The sequence below is a fragment of the Canis aureus genome, chromosome 21 (genome assembly GCF_053574225.1).
Source record: "Canis aureus isolate CA01 chromosome 21, VMU_Caureus_v.1.0, whole genome shotgun sequence".
Classification (NCBI taxonomy): Eukaryota; Metazoa; Chordata; class Mammalia; order Carnivora; family Canidae; genus Canis; species Canis aureus.
The window spans coordinates 21,258,805-21,277,952 of record NC_135631.1 but is presented as its reverse complement, the minus strand read 5'-3'; the positions used below and the strand labels follow the sequence as shown (position 1 = coordinate 21,277,952).

Genomic DNA, 19,148 nt, shown 5'->3' with positions numbered 1-19,148 from the left:
TTAGGTCCTTGTATTGTTCAGGAGGTAACATATTGACCAACTATAGACTTTGTTTAGTTATGTAGGCATATTAAAATTTTCAGAGTAATCAGTAAGTGAATAGAAATAGGTTTGTATCATTCCAAATAGTGGAGAGAAAATATGTAATCATAATAAAGTATCTTTGATTTGATGTTGCAAATAGCCATAAAGAAAGAGTAATTTTAGATTTTAGCTGTCTCTGAAGTTTTATCCTGATAAAAAATACTGATGCTGTCTTCTTTGTATTCCAGAAGTTGGCCTAGGTAATCTCCATTTTTCTAACAAGTTTTAACACTGAAAGTTCTGTTCATGGTAAACTCAAGGCTTTCTTTTCTCTTTTATTTATCCCCTCCCCTTGCCTCACCAGAAAATGTCTTTGTTTTGCCATGGATTTGTAGGTTACCATTTTTGTTCTGTCAGAATTTTGAAGAGATTTTGTTGAATTCTTTTGTTGCAGTTGAGAAGTTTGATATTCATTTAATTGTCCCTCTGTGGGTAATCCATCATTTCTTTCTATTTGCTCGCTGGAGTTTCTTTTTATCTTTAATGGTTTGTAGTTTTAATGAGTCTGTATGAGATTTTATTTACATTTCTTGAGACTAATTTTGGTTCCTGAATCTTAGGAAAATTTTCAGCTGTCATTTTTTTTTTTTTTTTTGTCATCTTTTTGAGTATTGCCTCTCTCTTATTTCTTCTATTATCTTCTATCTGGAATTCCCATTAGGTAGCATATTAGACCATGTCATTTTATCTTTTATGATTTTTTTTTAAAATATTTTATTTATTTATTTATGAGAGACAGAGAGAGAGAGGCAGAGACACAGGCAGAGGGAGAAGCAGGCTCCATGCAAGGAGCCCAATGTGGGACTTGATCCCCAGTCTCCAGAATCACGCCCTGGGCTGAAGGTGGCGCTAAACCACTGAGCCACCCGGGCTGCCCATCTTTTATGATTCTTAACTCTTTTCTAAGAGTTTTTTTTGCTTCTCTATTGCACTCTGGGTGTTTCGTTTTGTTGTATTTGCTGTTCTATTGCACTCTGGGTGTTTGCTTCTCTATTGCACTCTGGGTGTTTCGTTTTGTTGTTTCCTAATTGTCTCTTCAAATGTTTTTACTTGCTACCTAACTTGATTAGAGCTTTAAATTTCAGTGATTAAATTTTTCATTTCTGTAGTTTCTTCAAAGAATTTGCTATGGTCTGAATGTTTGTGTCCCTCCAAAATTCAAATGTTGAAACCTGATATCCAGGGTGATGATATTAGGAGGTTGGGTCTTTGGGAGGTGATTAAGTCATGAGGGATAGAGCCCTCATAAATGGGATTAGCACCGTAACAGAGCCTCCTAGCCCCATATGCAATGTGAGGTTATGAACTGGGGAGCATTTGTCACCAGAAATAGAATCTGACCATGTGGGCACCCTGATCTTAGACTTCCGGTCTCTAAAACTGTGAGAAATTAATTTCTGTTATTTGTAGGCTGCCTAGTGTGTGCTTTTTTGTTATAGAAGACTGAACAGATTAAGACAGTATCTAAAAATTTAATGAAATATCAATAAAAACCCAGGAGAATGTTTTTCAGAATTTTGCAGGATGATTCTAAGGTTATATCTATAAGAAAAATGTATAGGGGCACCCAACACAGTATTTGATCTCATGAGCCTGAGATCATGACCGAGTGAAAAATCAAGAGTTGGATGCTTAACTGACTGAGCTACCCAGGCTCTCTTTAGTATACTATAATTTATTTAGTTTTATTTTTTAAAGATTTATTTATTTATTTATGATAGACATAGAGAGAGAGAGAGGGGCAGAGACACAGGAGGAGGGAGAAGCAGGCTCCATGCCGGGAGCCTGGCGCGGGACTCGATCCTGGGACTCTAGGATCGCGCCCTGGGCCAAAGGCAGGTGCCAAACTGCTGAGCCACCCAGGGATCCCCAGTATACTATAATTTAAAACATCAGATACATTGGGAATTAAAGTGTTATTTTTTTTGTGAAAAACCTATTCAGATAATTTGAACAGTGCTTGTCTCATTCTTGCATGTCACTTACAATATGGAGTTAGCATTATTTCTCTGCCTTTACAACTATAATACTCTTGTTCAAGTTTGGATAAGCTTGCCACCGTTTATCCATTGCATTTTCAATGTTGTCAGATAACTTTGAGAACTCCTTCAGTGTGCTATTTTTGCTAGCATTACTAATTCTGGGACATCTTCATCCTTTTGATCACAATCATTTTACTTCTATAATCACTTTTTGTTAAATTGATGTTTATCTTCTTTCTATTCTTCTGGCTGCATTTCCAGTCTCTCAAATGACAGCAGTGTAAATATTCTTATGGTCACCTTTTTTTTTTTTTTTAAATAATCTGATTTTTATTCCAATATTTGGAAAACTGCTATATAATTTAGATGAATATACAATGATGTATAAATAATAATAACAAAGGCTTTCTAAAGAAGCACATTTATTTATTTTATTTTTAAATATTTTATTTTTAAATATTTTATTTATTTATGATAGACATAGGGAGAAAGAGAGAGGCAGAGACTCAGGCAGAGGGAGAAGCAGGTTCCATGCCAGGAGCCCGATGCGGGACTCCATCCCTGGACTCCAGGATCGTGCCCTGCCTGGGCAAAAGGCAGGCGCTAAACCACTGAGCCACCCAGGGATCCCCTAGAGAAGCACATTTAAGCTTAAGAAAAATTCCACAAATTGTTGACATGTTTTCTACATTCAAATTTAAATATTTTTCACATGAAATACTTATAATTGATTATAAAATGAAATTTAGAAGCACAAAAATGTGAATCAGCTCAAGTATCAGGTAGTCTTTATTTTTATTTATTTATTTATTTATTTATTTATTTATTTATTTATTTATTTATTTATTTATTTATTTATTTATGATAGTCACAGAGAGAGAGAGAGAGGCAGAGACACAGGCAGAGGGAGAAGCAGGCTCCATGCAGGGAGCCCGACGTGGGATTCAATCCCGGGTCTCCAGGATCGCACCCTGGGCCAAAGGCAGGCGCCAAACCGCTGCGCCACCCAGGGATCCCTCAGGTAGTCTTTATTAATAAGACTCAAGTCAGGGCAGCCCAGGTGGCTCAGCGCTTTAGCACCGCCTTCAGCCCAGGGCGTGGTCCTGGAGATCAAGTCCCACATCCGGCTCCCTGTGTGGAGCCTGCTTCTCCCTCTGCCTGTGTCTCTGCCTGTCTTTCTCTGTGTCTCTCATGAATAAATAAATAAAATCTTAAAAAAAATAAGACATCAAAATAAAAAATAGATATATTGAATTTTGTGTCTACTAAAATTAAAGGAGCATGAAAATATGTATTGCAAACTGGCCAGTTGACCAGAAGAATTTTCTAAAGAAACCTCTTCATGGTGAACTAAAAGATAGATAAAATGTTAATTTTTAAAAGGTTTACAACTGTCTTCTTTTGGAGAATAAATGACATTGATTTAAATTTTTATTGTATGAACTGGATTGACAAATCTAGCTTTATTTTAAAAAATTATTGGAAAAAAAATTAAAAAATTATTGGGCAGCCCCGGTGGCTTAGCGGTTTAGCACTAAATTTGTGCAATTACTCATGATACTGTTCCATAGTAACTGAAAATTGAACCATGTCGTTAGGTAACTGGTGGTGTTTATCCAAACAAGGTAACTGAAATTCGTGTTTATTGAAATCGTGAGGACTGCTTGTATATTGTTAAATGAAAAACGCAAGTTGTTTTTTAAAGAATTAAAGTATCACTTGCCATCAGGGAAATACAAATCAAAATCACAATGAGATACCACCTCACACCAGTGAGAATGGGGAAAATTAACAAGGCAGGAAACCACAAATGTTGGAGAGGATGCAGAGAAAAGGGAACCCTCTTACACTGTTGGTGGGAATGTGAAATGGTACAGCCACTCTGGAAAACTGTGTGGAGGTTCCTCAAAGAGTGAAAAATAGACCTGCCCTACGACCCAGCAATTGCACTGTTGGGGATTTACCCCAAAGATACAGATGCAATGAAACGCAGGAACACCTGCACCCCGATGTTTCTAGCAGCAATGTCCACAATAGCCAAACTGTGGAAGGAGTCTTGGTGTCCATCGAAAGATGAATGGATAAAGAAGCTGTGGTCTATGTATACAATGGAATATTACTCAGCCATTAGAAATGACAAATACCCACCATTTGCTTCAACGTGGATGGAACTGGAGGGTATTATGCTGAGTGAAATGAGTCAATCGGAGAAGGACAAACATTATATGTTCTCATTCATTTAGGGAATATAAATAATAGTGAAAGGGAATAGAAGGGAAGGGAGAAGAAATGGGTAGGAAATATCAGAAAGGGAGACAGAACATAAAGACTCCTAACTCTGGGAAACGAACTAGGGGTGGTGGAAGGGGAGGAGAGTGGGGGGTGGGGGTGAATGGGTGACGGGCACTGAGGGGGGCACTTGACGGATGAGCACTGGGTGTTATTCTGTATGTTGGCAAATTGAACACCAATAAAAAATAAATTTATTATTAAAAAAAAGAATTAAAGTAAATGTATAGTCAAAAAAAGCAGTTCTGGAAGGATATATATTACATCATTAGCTATGGTTATTTCAGAAGAGTAAAGTTCTTTGTAGTATTTTTGTATCTGTTCTGTAAATTTGAGGATGTTTTATAGTCAAATATTTAACATAAAGTATTTGGTATACCAAGAAATACTATATAAATCAACACCAATATAAAAACCAGACAATAGAAACAGTATATGATTTGGATATTGGATTTTAAACAGAAAGGGGGCACACCCCGGGTGGCTCAGTGGTTTAGCGCCGTCTTCAGCCCAGGGCCTGATCCTGGAGACCCAGGATCGAGTCCCACGTCAGGCTCCCGGCATGGAGCCTGCTTCTCCCTCTGCCTGTGTCTCTGCCTCTCTCTCTCTCTGTGTATCTCATGAATAAATAAATAAAATCTTAAAAAAAATAAACGGGGCATTTTAAATAGAAAATGATATTTAATATTATAATTAATACATTGAAGAAATTAGAAAATTGAGAAAATAGGGGAAGAGATGGAAAATTTTCTCTGAGACTTCCAATTTTAAAATAATCAAGTGGAAATTCTGGAAGTAAAATATACAGTACCCCCCCCTCCCCATTAAGAACTCCCTAGATGTAACAGCTGCTTAAACACAGCAGAAGACAGAATTAGAGAACTAGCAGTAGAAAATATCCAAATGATAAAGTGCCACCTACAGATTAAAGGAACTCTGCAAAATCCAAGTGTGATGAATACAAAGGAAATCACACTGAGATGCATCAGAGAAGGACTACTGAAAAACCAAATGGAAAGTCCTAAAAGCAGCTAGAGTGGAAAAGATCCATCAAAGGCACATACAATTGATGGTGGAGTTCTCAGTAATAATTATTCAGCCCCAAAGACAATGCAGTGACACTTTAAAGTACTAAAAGAATAACTACCGGTCTAGAATTCTATTCTCTTAAAATATCCTCAAAAATAAAGGTGTGAATCTTAATTAATTTTTAAATGAATTTTTTAAGAAAGAAAGAAAGAAAGAAAGAAAGAAAGAAAGAAAGAAAGAAAGAAAGAAAGAAAGAAAGAGGGGATCCCTGGGTGGCTCAGCGGTTTGGCGCCTGCCTTTGGCCCAGGGCGCGATCCTGGAGTCCCGGGATTGAGTCCCGCATCGGGCTCCCGGCATGGAGCCTGCTTCTCCCTCTGCCTGTGTCTCTGCCTCTCTCTCCCTCTCTATGTCTATCATGAATAAATACATCTTTAAAAAAACAAAACAAAACAAAACAAAAAAAACAGAAAGAAAGAAATAAGGCAGGCCAGCCCAGTGGCTCAGCGGTTTAGCGCCTGCCTTCAGCCCAGGGCGTGATCCTGGAGACCCGAGATCAAGTCCCATGTCGGGCTCCCTGCATGGAGCCTGCTTCTCCTTCTGCCTGTGTCTCTGCCTCTCTCTCTCGCTCTCTCTCTATGCGTCTATCATGAATAAATAAATAAATAAATCTTTAAAAAAATAATAAAATCTAAAAAAAAGAAGAAAGAAGCCAGATCCAGGTACATTTATATGACATCCTGGAAGAGACAAAGCTATAGGGATGGAAAACAAATCAGTGATTGCCAGGTGTGATAGGCATTGACTATAAATGGAATGTGTAAGAGAATTTTTGGGAGTGATAGACCATTCTGTATGGTAAAGTAGTTGGAACATTACTCCACATGTTTGTCAAAGCCCATAAAACTACACCATAAACAGTGAACTATGAAGTATGTAAAAATTCAGTCAGGATTCAGAAGAATTACAAAATGGAATACAGACTGTGAAAATATATGTAACTGTTTCACTAACATAATGACATCACTTCAGTGAATGAAATGAGTAGGAAGAGAACTTGACTTAAGTAACTTTGGAAAACAGCATTTAACAAGATACTGTAAGGATAACACCAAAAAGGTGCATAAACACTTTCTAGTTGGTGAATTTGTTTCTCATGGGAATAAGGCTGAAACTATACATATGCTAGGGTTGAACAAATAAGCAAAAATTGTGGATAATGAGAGCTAGGTAGAATATTTTTCTCTGTTGAAGGAAGTTACAAATAAGCTAGACTGAGCTCTGTGGTCCTAGATTTGAGTTGGAGATACCACTATGAACTCATGATTTCATTATATATGCATATAAACAGATATAAAAATACAGATGTATGTATGTACATGAATTAGTATATTCTAGCTGCTGAAAAGGCCTAGAAATAGTGACACCACAGTATCAGCAACCATTTATAGTGCCCAGATCTTGGTTCTAAATATCTTATCTAAAAAGAAAAAAAAAAAACTTATTTAATAAAAGAAACCAGGACTTCTTGGAGAAATGGCTTATTCCAGGGTTGGACATCTTATAGTCCTGGATAGTAAGGAGGAACAACATGTAAAAGGATACAGAAGCCAGCCTGAAAGAGCTCTTCATTCTTCATGGACAAAGCTGCAACAATTTGAGCAACAAAATAAGTAACGACAGTATTGGATTATAACCCAAAGAATATTGGATCCATTATTTCCTACTGATAGAAATAAATGATTGGGGGAGACAGAACGAAGAAGAGAACTAGAAAATTACCCTTAGAACATTAGAGTAATAATTGCTGCAGGCAAGATCCACTGCTGATTGCTAACATTGGTGGAAGAAACTTATAGGTGAAACAGAATAGTTGTATAGCAGTTCCTCCTCAAATTATTTGGTAAGTTACTGTGTTTTGTTTTTTAAATTGAACTATAATTAACATACAGTGTTATATTAGTTTCAAGTATACAACATATTGATTCAACAGTCTTATACATTACCCATTGCTCACCTTAATCAATGTAGTTCATGTTTGTCACCATACTATGTTTTTACAATATTATTGACTGTCTTCCTTATGCTGTAATTTTCAGTTGCATGATGACTTATTTTATAACTGGAAGTTTAATACCTCTTAATTCCTTTTATCTATTTTTACCTATCCCTCCCCACTTTCCCTCTGGCAAACACCAGTTTGTTTTGTGTATTCAAGAGTCTGTTTCTTTGTTCAAAGAATTTTTGTTTTTAGATTCCACAAGTAAGTGAAATTGTATAGCATTTGTCTTTTTGTATCTGAATTATTTGACTTAGCATAATACCCATCCATGTTGTCCCAAATGGCAAGATCTCATTCTTTTGTATGGCTGAATAATATTCCATTGTAAATACATATTACATCTTCATGATCCATGTATTAGTGGGCATTTGGGTTGCTTCTATATCTTGGCTATTATGAATAATGATGCAATAAATATAGTGGTGCATCATCTTTTTGAATTAATGTTTTAGTTTCCTTTAGGTAAATGTCCAGTAGTGGAATTACTAGATCTTACAGCATTACTATTTTTAATTTTTTGAGGAATCTCCTTACTGTTTACGATAGTGGCTGCACCAGTTTACATTTCCACCAGTGGTGCACAAGTGTTCTTTTTCTCCATATCCTCACCAAAACTTGTTATTTCTTGTCTTTTTGATTCTAGACATTCTGACAAGTGTAAAGTGATACCTCATTGTGGTTTGGGTTTGTATTTCTCTGATGATTAATAATGTTGAGCATCTTCTCATGTATCTGTTGGTCATCTCCCTGTTGTCTTTGAAAAGATGTCTGTTTAGGTCTTCTGTTCATTTTCAATTAAATTATTTTTTTTGGTATTGAGGTATATACTTTTTTTTTTTTTAATTGAAGCATAGTTGACACACAATGTTGTGTTAGTTTCAGGTGTACAACATAGTGATTTGACAAGTTTACCTTATGTTGTGCTCATCACAAATGTATTATGCATTTGTCACTATGGAACATTGTATAAGTTCTTTATTTTAGATATTATCTCCTCGTCAGATATATCATTTGCAGATATCTTCTCTCATTCAGGAGGTTACCTTTAGTATTGTTGATTGTTTCCTTCACTATGCAAAAGCTTTTTATTTTATTATAGTCCCAGTAATTTATTCTGCTTTATTCCTTTGCCTGAGGAGACATATCTAGAAAAATGTTGCTAAAGCCAAAATTGAAGGCCAATTACTGTTTGTATTTTCTTGTTTCAAGTCTCACATTTAGATCTTTAATCCATTTTGAGTTAATTTTTGTGTATGGTATTAGAAAGTGGTCCAGTTTCATTCTTTTGTATGTAGCTGTCCAATTTTCTCAACACCATTTGTAGAAGAGACTGTCTTTTCCTTACTGTACATTCTTTCCTCCTCTGTTGTAGATTAATTGACCATAAATATCCCTAGGTTTATTTCTAGGCTCTCTGTTCTGTTGTATTGGATGGTGTATCTGTTTTTGTGCCAGTACCAAACTATTTTGATTCCTACAGCTTTGTAGTATATCTTAAAACCTGGGATTGCAATACTGCCAGCTTTGTTCTTTCTCAAGATTGCTTTGGCTATTCATAGGTTTTTGTGGTTCCATAAAAATTTTAGTATTATTTTTTCTAGTTCTATGAAAAATGCTATTGGTATTTTGATAGGGATTGCATTGAATCTGTAGGTTCCTTTGAGTACTATGAACATTTTATCAGTTTTAATTCTTCCAGTCCATGAGCACTTGGTATCTCTCCATTTATTTTTGTTATATTCAGTTTTTTTCATTAACATTTTATAGTTTTCTTAGTATAGGCCTTTTACTTCCTTGGTTAAATTTATTTTTCACTGTTTATGATTTTTGGTGCAATTGTAAATGGGGTTGTTTTCATAATTTCTCTTTCTGCTGCTTCATTATTAGTGTACAGAAGTGCAATGGATTTCTGTAGATTTATTTTGTATCCTGTAGCCTTACTGAATTCATGTATCAGTTCTAGTAGTTTTTTGGTGGAGTCTTTCAGGTTTTCTGTAAATGTATCATGTCATCTACAAATAATGAGAGTTTTACTTCTTCCTTACCAATTTGGATGCCTTTTATTCCTTTTCATATCTAATTGCTATGGCTAGGACTTCCAGTACTATGTAGAATAAAAGTTGTGACAGTGGACATTTTTGTCTTGTTCCTGATCTTGGAGGAAAAGCTCTCAGTTTTTCACCATGGAGTATGATGTTAGCTGTGGGTTTTTCATATATGGCCTTTATTATGTTGAGGTACGTTCCTTCTAAACTCACTGTTGAGAATTTTATCATGAATGGATGTTGTACATTGTTGAATGCTTTGCATCTATTGAGATGATTGTATAGTTTTTATCCTTTCTCTTGTTAATGTGTTGTATTGCATTGATTGTTTTGTGAGTATTGAACCACCCTTGCATCTCTGGAATAAATTCTACTTGATCATGGTGAATGATTTTTTAAATGTGTTGTTGGATTTGATTTGTATTATGTTGTTGAGGATTTTTTTTATCTATATTCATCAGAGATACTGGCTTCTAGTTTTCTTTTTTTGTAGTGTCTTTGTCTAGTTTTGGTATCAGGGTAATGCTGACTTTGTATCATGAATTTAGAAGTTTTCCCTCCTATTTTTTGGAATAGTGAGAGAAGAATTAAGGTTTTTTTTAATTAATTAATTTATTTTAGAGACACTAGAGAGAGCAGGAGTGGAAGGGGCAGTGGAAGAGGAAGAGAGAATCCCAAGCAGACTCTGTGTGGAGCATGGAGCACAACAGAGGGCTTGATCTCACAACCCTGAGATCATGACCTGAGCTGAAGTCAGATGCTTAACAGACTGAGCTATGCAGGTACCCCAGAGTTGTATTCTTTTTTTTTTTTTTTTAAAGATTTTATTTATTTATTCATCATAGTCACAGAGAGAGAGAGAGAGAGAGAGGCAGAGACACAGGCAGAGGGAGAAGCAGGCTCCATGCAGAGAGCCCGACGCGGGATTCGATCCCGGGTGTTCAGGATCGTGCCCTGGGCCAAAGGCAGGCACCAAACCGCTGTGCCACCCAGGGATCCCCCAGAGTTGTATTCTTAATGATCAGTATTTTTTTCAGGATCATGAAATTGTAGAATTTTAGGGGTATAAGTGCTGAGATAGTTTGTAGTCCAGCCTAAAGCCCAGAGCTTTTAAGAGACTAGTACTCTGATGTCTCTAATCCTTGTCTAAAGCTCTTCCACTGGACTGACTAATGCGGTCAACATAAAATTTGGCCATAATATAAAGGGTTAGATAGTAAAGTTTTTTTAAAGAAGCAAAACACAATAGACAATAAAATAAAGTCAAAGAAACTTTCTTAATTCCACTGAACTACAGATTTAATGTACTTAACTATGCTGTAATAAACAAAGTAACTCATTTTTTTCTGTATGGACCTAAATTGGTGATGATATTTTAAAGACATTTGTTTAAAATTAATGATCTTTGAATAAACAATCTGAGTCAACAGATAAATTTATATTGAATCCATAATATATGTTTTTTAGAAGTTAGACAACATTTCTGGTGATTCCCTTATCAGATTATATAATAACTGATTAGTAGGGATGAACCAATGGCAGAGGGGTCACAAATTCAATTTCCTTCAGGATTCAGGTAAGTTGGCATGTGATATGAATAGGTTAGGAATTGTGTTGAACTGGAGAGCCTTTGTCTTCAGTTCAACTTACATTTGCCAGTCAGCTTCAAAAACTTGTTGCCATTTAGAACAGTGAGTTCTGTATTATCAGTTCTTCCAGTTACTGAAGAGAAAATAGAAATCCAGACTTTAATAAGAAATCTATTAGATTCTAAAAATAGGAAGTGGGTTGAAAGTTTTTAAGCAAACAATATTTCTCAGCCAAATCATCTATACAGTGAGGATAAAAGAGCTCTACCACAAAACTTTCACTCTTAAAATATGTATTCATTTGATAACCTTTGAAAAACCACTACTCAGTCTTACCCTAAGAGAATTTGAAAATCAGTCATCACCTAATACTATATAAATTAATTACTATATTCTTACATATATATATATTATGTATGATAAAATTATGAAGAAAAGTAGTATAGGAGTTCAGAAAAAATGCATTAATTTATTAACTATGTGAAGAGCAGGAAATTTTAGAACTTTAAATTAGCAATATATAAAAGCCAGGAAATTTGAGCATTCTAAAATAGCAATGATTTGCTAAGGAAATTGTGAAGGAAATATGTGGTAAATAACATTAAGCCTCATTTCAGTGCCCTATAAAATTAGTTATGCTATGAGTAGAATTATACCCCTTTATAATTATAATGATTTGTAGAATATATGTCTCTATACCACACGGAAAACTGATAAAATGGGTGTTATCTGCAATGCTGAAAGGTAACATTATAACATATCTTTACTATTAGGATTTTAATTTAACTTCATGCTTTTATATTAAACATTACTATTTTTCTATTGGAACTTTTCATTTCTATCTTTCATTAGTTCTTCAAGCAGCTTTCATAAGTTATTAATACAAATCCTTACTGTCAATGAGAAAAATATATTAAATTTGGTAAGAAAATCCCATCTGTAACTTCAATAAAGTATCCAAGAATATAGAACCTTAGAAGTGTTCATTTTTTATTATCTGCCTTAGGACTACAAGGATTTAAGTGTTTTTATAAAAACAATAAAAGAAGAGTAATTTGATGGTTTATTTACTCTTTATAACCTTTAGAAAGTGTCATGCTTTTTTTAAAGTGCTTGCTTCAGGCTGTAGTTTTACAAGATGTGCTGTGTATTGGTCAGGCTTCTTCAATTCTTGACCCTGAACAGATTTAGGGACATAGTACATATAGCAGGCACATGTCCAAGCAGCCAAAACTGTAACTGGGTACTTTTATTCTCCTTTTCAAACTCAAATCCACCTCCTACGAAATTGCCCAATTCAATTTCTCGTGTTGTCTAATAAAATACTAATCATTCTTTCAGATAGTTTCTTAGTTTGATTAGCTACAAAGTATTCAAGATAAATATCAGTAATATACATGAAATAGCCTAAAAGTTTGTATTTTTAAAAACCTCTTTTCTAATTAGTATTTAAACTGTTTTCACATTTTTCAACTTAGTCTATTACAAAGGTTTCTGAAATAGAAAAATATTCTAAGAAAATTTGTAGCAATTCTTAATTTGTTTTTCTATTCAAGAAATATTTCTACTTGTTATTTTGAAATGTACCAAATATTCAGAATGTACTTGTATACTTAAAATAGGTAATATAATTTTGAATGTCTTTCTATCTTTTGTGGGATATGAAGATTAAATTCTGAGTTTTTTTTTTTAATTCTGAGGGTTTTTTTTTTTTAATTTTTATTTATTTATGATAGTCACACAGAGAGAGAGAGAGGCAGAGACATAGGCAGAGGGAGAAGCAGGCTCCATGCACCGGGAGCCTGACGTGGGATTCGATCCCGGGTCTCCAGGATTGCGCCCTGGGCCAAAGGCAGGCGCCAAACCGCTGCGCCACCCAGGGATCCCCAATTCTGAGGGTTTTGAAGGAAAGGAGTGTATCATAGCAATCCATACTGTCCTACAGCACCCACAATCTCCTAAAGATAATGAAATAATGTGTTTAAGAGACTCTAGAGACAGATCATCTAGGTTCAAATATTAGCTCTGCTGTTTAGTTGCTATGTGAGTTTAGGCAAGTTACTTATTCTCTTGCTAACTTAGTTTTCCTCATCTGTAGAATAGTGATAATAAAAGTACTTACCTCAAAAAATTACACCTAGGATTAAGTTAATCAATACAGGAAAAGTACTTAGAAGAGTTTCTAAATCACAGTAAGATCTCAGAACCCATTTAAAAGAGAAGTGTATAACCGGGCCCACGTGAAGAAAGCAGTGTCTTGCACATTTTCAATCCAACTGCTTTGGGAAGATATGTGTGTAATATGTACCCCTTTTCCAAGCAAATGTGTATATTTTTATTTTCCTTTTTAGTATGTTTTGACCATAGTTACGTATTTTGGAAGAGCTTATATTTTCTCCTCACTTTGTTAATTGCATAGCATACCCTGTTGGTATACATTCTCTTCCTTATTCCATATTAGAAGAACCCTGACTGTGCCTAGGATCCACTTCTCACCAATGTGATTCAGGTAGATCCTTACTGATCTTAACTACACATAAAGGTCCAGTGTATTCCCCTTGCCAATGACTGACTTAGGAGTGGGTATGTGGCCTGGTTATGGCCAATGAGAGATTACATGTGTTGGGAAGCTTCTGGAAAAAGTTTTGTTATTCTTTTATTAAGAGATTATACTTTTTTTTTTACCACAGTGTATTGCCCTTCCTGACCATAATGCCTGCAATTTAGGCAGCCAAGTGATGAGAAGCCTAAAGAAAATAACTTAGATAATGGGAAAATGAAAAGATGGGCAAAACCATAGTCCTTGATGATACTGTTGAGCCACTGAAAATCAATGTTAGAAGTCATTATCATGTGAGATAAATCCCATAAACCATTGTGAGTTGGGGTTAGTTGTTGCTGCTTGCTGCTGAAAGCATTTTAAATGAGACAACTTTCATGAAAACCTATCTTTGACTACGTATTTGTGTATAAGTCAAAGAACATGTAAGAGAGGCATAAAGAAAATATTTCAGAACAAAAACATGTATTTTATCTGTTAACATTCACTTTTTGATCTCTTCAAAACATTTCATTGTGAAAATTGTCAAACATACAGCAAAACTGAAAGAATTTGACAGTGAACACTCATGCACCATTAACATATTCCTGTACTTGCTTTATCACATATCCATAGATTTATCCCTCTTTCAGCTTCATTTTTGGTCATTTCAGAGTAAATTTCAGGCATTGGTGTACTTCCTTCTGAGTACTTAAGACTGCAAATCATTAAGTAGAGTTCAACATTTGTTTACAGCTTTTTATTTCTTAAATTAATATACAGTAAAAGGTACAAATCTTAGCTGTACATTTGATGAGAATCATAGATCCATAAGATATAAAGCCTTATCAAGATATAAAATGTTTCTGTCTATCCAGGCCAGTTCTACTCCTACTCCCTCCCCAAGAGGCAACCACTCTTTGATTTTTTTCCCATTGTCAATTAGTTTTTTTCTAACATTTCATATAAATGGAATCATGCAGTATGTACTCTTTTAGGTAAGGCTTCTATCACTCAGCATACAGATCCATGTCTATCACTCAGCATACAGATCCATGTCTATTAAGTGTATACCTGTGTATTTCATTTTCTCTGGAGTGATTATAAATTATGTTGTGTTTTAAATTTTGTTTTCTGCATTTTTATTGTTAGTATATAGAAACATGATTATTTTGAGTGTTGATCTTGTATCCTGAAACTTTGCTGAACTCAATTATTAGGTTTGGGAAATTTTTTATAGATTCCTTGGGGTTTTCTATGTAAACAATCATGTCATGTACAAATAGAGACAATTTTCTTCTGATTTGTTTCCTTCCTTCTTTTTTTTCCCCCCTTGTCTTTCTCTTTACTTTTCCTCTTTCCTTTTCTGTCTGTTCATCCATCCATCTATCCATCCAGGCTTTTATCTCCAAATATGGTGTTTAAGTATAGTGTTTTTATGAATGTTCTTTATCAAATTGAGATATTTCTCTTTATTCCAAAATGGCTGAGAGTTTTTATCATGAAAGAGTGTTGGGTTTTGTCAGTTGCTTTTTCTGTATCAATTAATATGGTCATGTGATTTTTCTTCTTTAGCATATCGATATGTTGAGATACATCAACTTATTGACATTGAATCAGCCTTGTATATCTGGAATAAATTCTAGTTGGTCAAGATGTAGAACGTTTCATATGTTATTGGATTCTATTAGCTACTATGTTGTTGAGGATTTTTACATCAAAACTTGTGAGGGGTATTGGTCTTAGTTTCCTTTTTTTGTACTGTCTTTGTCTAATTTTGGTGTCACAGTAAACAGGTCTTATAAAATGAGTTGGGATGTGTTCCTCCTTCTTTTACTTATCTGGAAGAGAGTGTAAAAGTTATGTTAATTCTCTATATGTTTGGTAGAATTCCCTAGAGATGAAACCATTTGGGCCTGGACATTTATTTTTGGGGAGCTTTTTAAACCAGTGGCCATAGGGCTATTTAGATTGTGTATATTACCTCCAGTGAGCTTTGGTAGTTTGTAGTTTTGAAGAATTGGTCCATTTCTGTAAGTGGTCAAATTTATGAGCATAAACTTGTTTGTAGCATTCTCTTATTGACTTTTTAATGGCTGTGGTATCTTTGTACATGATTTCTTTTAGTTCTTAGAGCATATTTAATTGTTTATGTAAAGTTTTTGTCTAGTAAGCCCATTGTCTGCACTTGGTCAGAGACAGTTCTTTTTAATTTTTTTGCTTGTGGAAGGATCACACTTTGTTTCTTTGTATGCTTTGTGTTTTTTGTTGGGAACTGGACATGGACATTTTGAATATGTGGCAACTCTGGAAATCAGATATTTTTCCTTTTTAGGGTTGCTGCTTGTTGTCATTGTTTAGTGACTTTTCCTAAATTTGTGAAGTCTGCTGTTTCTGTCATGTGTGGCCACTGAAGTCATTGTGTTCTTAACTTAATGATTAGCTTAGTACTTTGTCAGAAATTTCCTTAAATACCCGGAGCCAAAAGAAACTAAAACAACTCCCAGCTTTGCAGATGGGCTCTTTTTATGCATGTTGGGGCATACCTTTAACACTACAGGGTCTTTTCAAGTCTACCTGTTAAATTTTTCAACAGAAGGTTCAGATTTCCCTAGTGATACCTTGTATTTATGGTATAGGCTGATTCAGGAGTGTTACATGATTTTAAACAAAATCAGAGGATTTTTCTAAATAACTGCTTCCTGTGTGGCTTTGGACCTTGTTCCTTGACTGTGAGTCTTCCGTTTGTGCTATCTCTGAGAGTCTTTGCAGCCCTCCCAGCTGATCTCCCTATTCTTTTTATTCAATACTAATTTGTCAGGTGGTGGCTGCAGGTGGAGGGAATAAGGGCATTCTCTGACATTGTTAAATTTCAGTACTTACATGAAATTGTCTCAGGGTGAGGTCTTCACAAGAGTTCTAATCCCTCTTTTGTTTTTAATGCTAGGCCTACTGTATTCCTGCTGTTTTTCTGCTTCTTCCCCAGTGGTAGAGCTGTTATTTCCTAGCTTGCTTCCAGTGCAGTGGCTTTCCACAGGAGCTCTCATGCTGTAGTTTTTATTGCTCCTTCCCCTATTGATGAGGCCCTTATTCAATAACTTAGGGGAGTTAAGGAAGACCAGTCTGTCTTGGTAGAGTTTTCAGTGGTGACTCGTGGTCCCCTTTCCCAGCTGTAGAGGGTTTCCACTAGTGTTCTTAAATACGGTTTTTTGTTGCCCTTTCCCTTACAGAGTAAGATTCTTGAGCTGTAAGGGAAATAGAAAAGATGGGTTGTGACTGCTCTTCTTTTCCCCAGCCAGTCCCGCAGGGGAAAGCTCAGATTGCTGAATTCTTCTTATCCTTCCTTGTAAGCACCCGATGGACATCTGGAAGAAAAACCTGGTAAAAAGTATAAAGCCTCCTTATTTCTGCTGCCCCTGGGAATTCATATTCTTATACTAGTCCACGTTCTGCGTTTAGCAATTGTTTAAGAACTTCCAGCTGAGTTTTTTCATCAGCACTCAGTGGTTTATGTACCAGGTAAGCAAATCCTGTGGTTCTCTTCTCCTTGCAGGAGAGAGTTATCCAGAGTTTGGATTACTTGAATGATCTGATTTCAGTTCTCCGATGGGTTTGTCTATTTAATTTGCATTTTGTTCAGATTTTTTCTTGTTGTAAGCATGAGGGAATGCTTTTTTAATCTCTCTAGAAAGAGCCAAAATGGAAAGTTTCAAAATCTGCTCGCTTCGGCAGCACATATAGTGGAAAGTTTTAAAATCCTGATTTTCCTAGCATTTTTCTTTTTGATTTAGGAAGCAGAAACTCAATATGAAGAGCAGATTGGTAAAATTATTATGGAGATCCAAGAACTTAAATGGCAAAAGGTGAGTTGTTTAAAAAGATTTATTTACGAGAGAGAGAGAGAGAGAGAGAGAGAGAGCGCGCGCGCGCAAGAGAGCGAGCGCATGGGAAAGCACACTGAGTGGTGGGGGAGGGGTAGAGGGAAGAGAAACTCAAGCGGACCTTGCTGAGCATGGAGCTGATGTGTGGCTTGTCTCACCACTCTGATATTATGACCTGAGCCAAAATCAAAGTCGGATGCTTAATGTACTGAGCCACTCAGGCACTTCAAAAGATGTGTATTTTAATTTTTATTTCAGGTTAGACTTTTTAGCATCTATTTAAAGAAGTATTCTAACTTAATTGAAATTTGAATTTTTAATTCAATTTAATTTAAATTTCCTAAACATATTTGGGGATTGTATATTATTTTAAACAAAGTATTAAGAGAATTCTGACTAAAACTGTTTTTAATAACATTTGAACCTCCAGAACCTTGAGAATGAAAAATTTTTTTCAGGCTTTTTGATAATAGTGCTGCAGACTACTATGATCTATTTAATACTTTAGAAACACAATATGTGTTATAATGGAGTCAGAATATCTTTTAAGAAGTAAAACCTCTTTATTTTCCCAGGCTGTTATTATATACCATAACCAAATATTTAAAAAAAACTCAGTAGCAGAGGGACATCTGGTTGGCTTTGTCAGTAAACCTGTGACTCTTGATCCTGGTGTCATGAGTTCAAGCCCCATGTTGGGTGTGGAGCCCACTTAAAAAAAAAAACAAAAACAAAGACATAACCACCAGTATCATCAGATCTGAGTCTCTCTAGCCTTATTTATATGGAAGCATTTTTTGATAGTGCTTCACATGCCTTTCCACCAAAGTATCTTAATAGCTAAAAATTGAGATCTTAATTATTACCCCCCCCTTCACTATTTGGCAGTATTTAAACGGGAACTTGGAGGTAACATGTCAGAATTCACGTGACAGTGAATAGCTCAAACTAGAAATGATGGGAATTTTGAGACCAGACAGGCCCATAAGGTTGTGTAGAATATGGGAGTTAAACTAGAGCAGGATTTTATGAGGCAGAGATCTCAAATCTCTCTGCACAAGGAAAAACCAGATAAACGCCAAGTACAAGCAGAGACTCCAAGCAAATTAAAAATGTAAAGCTATATCTGTTTTTGGATAGAGAGAGTCAACAGTATAAAGTTATCCAAATCCTTAAGTTAACCAGTATGTTTAATATAATCCAGTCCCAAGATGGTGTTTGCTGTTCCTAGACTGATTATAAGGCTCATGTGGAAATAAACATATCAGAGTGTCTGGGAAATTTTTGAAAAAGAACAGGATGAAATAGCTATACTAGATTCTTAAATATATTATTATAAACCATAGTAATTAAGGTAGCTTAGTATAGCATACGTGGATAGGTATTCCTTGAAACATAATAGAGTCTAGAAATAGATCCAAATCATAAGCTAAATTAATGAATGATAAAGGTTGGATTTTATTCTGATAAAATTATAAAATTCTTTAACTTATTTGGAATTTTCATGTCCTTTTTGTGCTAAAGCAGTAAGTAGTTAAATGGAGTCAGTCTTAGAGCTCTCCTCATCTTTAGAACAACAAAAATTTGCCCATGTATTGAATAAAAGTAGAGTTACAGAGAAATTTAAGTTCCTTAAGGTTCCTCATTAAAC

The 19,148-nt window shown here is 35.3% G+C and overlaps 1 protein-coding gene across 16 annotated transcripts in view; it reads left to right on the top strand.

Moving 5' to 3' along the window:
• The window catches only part of CCDC73 (coiled-coil domain containing 73), a 138,136-nt gene that overhangs the window by 36,189 nt on the left and 82,799 nt on the right, over positions 1-19,148 (top strand). For 12 of the 16 annotated variants that reach the window (XM_077863484.1, XM_077863493.1, XM_077863490.1 and 9 more), the window contains one exon: positions 17,408-17,479. The exons of the other annotated variants lie outside the window; for them this stretch is intronic. In XM_077863484.1, coding sequence (XP_077719610.1) covers positions 17,408-17,479 — 72 coding nt within the window. Of the gene's footprint in view, positions 1-17,407; positions 17,480-19,148 lie in introns of those variants that run through there. 16 annotated transcript variants of the gene reach the window in all.